The 5,461-nt window shown below is 38.9% G+C and overlaps 1 protein-coding gene across 1 annotated transcript; it reads left to right on the top strand.

Moving 5' to 3' along the window:
- The first annotated feature begins 2,960 nt into the window (after positions 1-2,960).
- LOC135830741 (SWI/SNF-related matrix-associated actin-dependent regulator of chromatin subfamily A-like protein 1) lies at positions 2,961-4,045 on the top strand. Its single transcript, XM_065342960.1, has 2 exons — positions 2,961-3,836; positions 4,028-4,045. The coding sequence occupies exons 1-2, from the start codon at positions 2,961-2,963 to the stop codon at positions 4,043-4,045; spliced, it is 894 nt and encodes a 297-aa protein (XP_065199032.1).
- Positions 4,046-5,461: the final 1,416 nt, after the last annotated feature.

Raw genomic sequence — 5,461 nt, 5'->3', positions numbered from 1 at the left:
AATAAGCTTGCACTTGAAACAGGGTTTAACAGAAGCAACTTATATAATTGGAGTACAGGAAACATATCACCTAGTTTAGATAATGTTAAACTGTTTACTAAAGCATTCAATGATTTTTTTGGGACGAACCATACGTGGTTTACATTGTGGTCAGACGCAGGAGAATGAAATGTACTTCCCTGTTGATTCTTCAACTAAAATCCCGCTAACCAAAGACTGGCCTAACGCTACTTTGCAAGGCCAGGCGGGTCGAAATGAGGCTATGTCTCAAACTGGCGCGTATGGTATTGCGTTGAAGCAAGTTCCGCACATAATTGTCGTTGATTTTGATCCTAGAAATTATGAACGGGATGAAGACGGTAACGTAATACAAGATGATGAAAAAGAATTCTTAGCTAAAGGATGGTTACCACCTACATTAACTGTTCAAACGCCTGGGGGTGGTCGTCACTACTACTATAAAAACAAGGGGCTATTTAAAACGCGTAAGAATATCAAAGCATATCCGGGTGTTGATTTCTTATCACAGACTGCGTACGTCATAGCCCCGGGCAGCAAAGTGAACGGTAAAGTGTACACACCGATCGATCCGAACGCTAAAATGGCTGATATACATCCTGAACTACTAGACAAAATACGCAACACCGGTTTAGTAGTTACTTCCCAAGCTCCGATCGATATAGATGAAGCTATTGAAGAACTAAGAAATGTTTTGATGTACTTAGATTCAAATTCTTATTATCCGCAATGGCTAAACATTGGTATTTCTATATTTAACTCAACACAAGGAGCGCAAGAAGGTTTAGACTTGTGGGATGAGTGGAGTCGATCTAGCAAAAAGTATGAAGACGGACAATGCAGTTTGAAATGGGCGACGTTCAATCCGAACCCAGAGCGTCCTCGTGGGTTGGGATCTCTTTATCACCAAGCAATAAAGAATGGATACATACCCTCTAAACTAGGTGAAGATCTTCAACCTATTACTACGAAAGTCAAACAGAAGGACGCAAGTGATTTACGTTCTGAATTTGAAGAGTGGGCTTACATAAACAACCAAGGCAGGTTTTTTAACTATGTTCATAAAAACAAGATACTAGACCAAAATCTAATGAAGAATTACCTTAGAAAAGCCTATCCGAAGGGTGACCCTGTTTCGTCATTTTTACAAGACCCTAAATGCACGATTGTTGATGACTTAACATACGAGCCAGGGCGACCGTTGTTTATCGAAGAAGAGTCATTAGTTAAAGTAAATCAATGGCACTTGCCGCCGATTACTCCAGCTCCGGGTGATATTACAATATTTGAGGATCACTTAAAATGGCTATTAGAAGATGATTGGGAAATACTTAGAAACTGGATGGCGCACATCATTCAACACCCGGGAAAACGTGTGACATACATGATGCTTTTAATCGGCGCGCAAGGACTTGGCAAAACATTCATAGGAAATTGTTTGCGTAAACTACTGGGTTTTTCTAATGTATCTGAACCATCTAATGATGACATTCATGAGAAATATAACTTGTGGTGCGCGAAACAAATTGTTGTTATTCCTGAGCTCATGGCCAAAGGAAGAAAAGAGTTATCTAACAAGTTGAAAAGCATCATCACAGATGAAGTTGTTTCTATACATGGTAAGCACGTCAACCCTTATTTAATTAAAAGCTGTTGTAGCATATTAGCAACATCTAATTATGACGTGCCGGTTTTAATTGAGAAAGAAGATAGACGATATTGCGTGTTGAAAAGTTATCGAAAAAGACATTCGCGTGAAGAAGATGCAGAAAAACACGGGGCGGAGATTGAGTACTATACTAAACTTTGGTCGTGGTTAGATGATGACGATAACGCACCGGTTCTTTTAGATTACTTACTAAAAGTTGACTTAAGTAATTTCAATCATTTAACACCCACCTATGACTTTTGCCAAGAAAATCTTAATTGATGATTCTGGTTCTAACAGTGTTGAAGTTATATTTAAAAACTGGTTGGTTAAGCGTGAAAGTGACATATTCACACTTACTGAGTTTAGTGCTTATCTAGACACGTTGGACTTAGAAGAGTATTATGACACTCGGAAACTGAGCTATTTAGTTAGATCTGATGCTCAAGCACTGCATAGAGTTCGGATTGATTCAAAAATAGAAAGGGTTTACTGTAAGCTTAGTAAGACAGCGTTTTGGAAAGATAAGAGTGGACCAACAGTAATTAGAGAAATTAACAAATACAAGGATAAATTATGATTGCAGCATTTCAACCAACTTTCTTACTTTGTCACCGAAGCTATTTTCTTTTTAGTCTGGCCCTTATAGCTTACCTGGGTCTTTATATATTATTGGCCCTATTTCTAAGATATAATTGGGGTAAAATTTCCTACGAACCATGGTTGTTATCCTTAGCGATGGCTTCGGTGCTATACTTCCCCATACCATCTTTTTTTATATGGCTTTTTATAGGCATTACACCCCTGTTATCAATTTGGAGAAAACGATGACAATTTTATTACACATAATGATTTCTATGTTTTGTATCTATGTCATCATAATGCTAGGGCTCATATTCATGGCTCATCTCGAGGGCATTTTTCATGAGCTTAAGAATAATGAATTCATTAAGAAATTATTCACTAGAAAACCTAAGGGACCTTCCGAATGGGATTAATGAAGCTATACGATTATCAACAACAAGCGGTTGAGTTTTCGAAAGCTAGGAAATATTCATACTTAGCAATACCATGCGGTGGTGGTAAAACTTTTGCGTCTCTTGAGGCAACGAAACACAATGATTTAGTACTTATAATATGTCCGGCGTCTCTTTGTGAACTCTGGGCAGACGAGATAGGTAAAATATATGGTATTGAACGTGATCTTATATTTGTTCCACCTACTGCCTCGGCTAAGATTCCTGACGCGGTTAAATACATAATAGTTTCTTATGATAAATGTATCCGACAATCTATGTATAAGGCACTTTTTAAAACTAACTACACGGGTGTTATTGTTGATGAAGCACATAAGATAAAGAATCCCAGGTCGAAACGAACTCAAGCGTTAGTCGGTTGGCAAGGTAAAGCAAAAAGACTATTAACCAAGGACAACATAAAACAATGTATTCTCTTATCCGGAACACCGATGATGCAGCGCCCGTGGGAGTTGTATAGTGTATTACGTGGTTTGATACCTGACGAACTAGGGCCGTACAGTAAATCTTCTATGTATGCCATTCACTTTTGCAAGGGCTATAAAGATGTATATGGTCGATGGATCACTAATGGCTCCGATAACCTTGAGGAACTTTCTGAAATAACCAAGAAATTAATTTTCCCGGTTTCTAGAGAACGCATAGAGCGTAACCTACCGCCCATACGAAAACAGATTGTTAGACTTAGCTGTGGGGGTACTTACCTAGCGCAAGAGAAAGCATATAACATAGAGTCTCTCGAAGATATAACTTCAAGCATTGGGTTCGAAGGATTATCAGAACTTCGGCACTTGATGGCAATTCAAAAAATACCTTACATACAAGATTACGTAAAAAATTTGCTTTTGTCTGGAGAAAAAGTTATAGTATTCGCGTGGCACAGAGCCGTATTACAATCAATCCTTACCTACGTGCAGGCTTTATCCTTGCCTCGTGACGTACTCCTTTTGGATGGTTCTGTGCCACCCTCTCAACGCCAGTCTCTTTGCCATAAATTCAACACTGAAAATTATTCTATAGCGCTATGTCAAATTAGTGCTGTATCAGAAGGCCTTAGTTTACATACCGCAACCCACGTTGTGTTTTCAGAGATAAGTTGGAACCCATCAGATAACGAACAAGCGTTAAAGCGCGTACACAGAAAAGGCCAAGAATCCCCTGTTTTAGCGCACTATTTAGTAGTTAAAAATTCGCTAGACGATAGAATATTAAAAAATGTCTTGACAAAAGAAGCAGTAGTATCTAAATTTACAACATTACTTAACAAGGATAGTTAAAATGACACATGCAAAGTTATCTCCCTCTTCATCTTCACGCTGGTTAGTCTGCCCAGGTTCATTAGAGTTATCATTAAAAGCGAAACAGTACGCTGGTGAAGCGGCCATACGCGGTAACGTGCTGCATGATAAAGCTCACGAGATAATTACTAAGTCACTTCACTGCGCTGAAGACCACGCACTTTTTACTTACGTTAACTACATACGTACGTCGGGTTTTAAGGTGGCTCTATCTGAGCAAGTCGTTGGAGACCCCGGATCATTATTGTTTGGGACAGCTGATTGTGTTCTTATCTATGACGATCACATCGTTGTTGTCGATTTAAAAACAGGGTTCATGCCGGTTTCTCCCGTAAACAATACACAACTTTTAACTTATGCTTACTTAGCTCAAAAACAATATAACTTACCTGTGACAGAAGTTGTTATCGTTCAAGGTAACGTAGTTAAGTCAGAAAGTGTAACACAAGAGGAGATAGAAAAGGTTGGCGAACGTGCTAACTTTATTATTGATTCTATTATTAATAAAGACTCACTTGAATACAAAGCCGGGGATCACTGTAAGTATTGCCCTGCAAAGTTCATCTGTGATACGTATAGGGAAAGTGTATCACCTATTGTAAAACAGCTTCCGGTGCCATCAGAATGCGGCAACGAAGACTTGTCTAAACTTCTGGACATCGGGGGCTTCTTAACTAACTATATCGACACCGTAAAGAAAGAAGTAGACTTTAGAGCATTGGAATGCGGTGAGAAAATACCCGGATATAAAGTTGTTCAAAGCAAGTCCCGTCGGTCGTGGGATGCGTCACCTTCAAAAATTGAAGAAGCGTTTAAAGACACGGGCATTGATGTGTATGACAGAAAGCTTAGGTCATTCACTGATATAGAAAAACAATCTACAGAAGCAAAAGAATTAGTGAGTTCTCTCGTTAAACATTCGCTAGGCAAACTTAAAGTGGTTCCTACCTCTAACCCCTCGCCTGAGATGTTCCTGACGGGAGACTTACTACCCCCTGTTCAATAAGAAGCTGAAACAGCCAAGCACTAGGACGTGCAAAACTATTTATTATTTTAATCATTTAAAAATTTAAAAGGAATTAACTATGGACAACAAACCAATCAAATCAGCTCGCGTCACCACTCCAACCGGTAGGTTTACTCAAGTCGCTCTTTCTCAATCAGTCGAAGAAAAATTCGGCAGTGAACGGGCAGTTTACACCTCTGGTCCTCAAGACACTTTTCAAATAGAGATTGCATTTGAGAAGGGTATAAAGGCAAATGAAGATTTCTATAAGAAAATTCTTAAGCTACAAAAAGAACTCGGTGTTAAAAAATATGGTCCAAAGTTCAATCCACTACACGCAGTAATTAAAGATAGTGATATGATGGATTGTAAAAATGCGCCCGAAAATTCTTATGTTATCAGGGCTAAGCGTAGATTCACTGTCGGAGCACGTAACTTAATTACACTTTGCAGT

The sequence above is a fragment of the Sycon ciliatum genome, unplaced genomic scaffold (assembly GCF_964019385.1).
Source record: "Sycon ciliatum unplaced genomic scaffold, ocSycCili1.1 SCAFFOLD_1369, whole genome shotgun sequence".
NCBI lineage: Eukaryota > Metazoa > Porifera > Calcarea > Leucosolenida > Sycettidae > Sycon > Sycon ciliatum.
The sequence above is the reverse complement of the archived record's forward strand: the minus strand, read 5'-3'. Positions and strand labels throughout refer to the sequence as shown.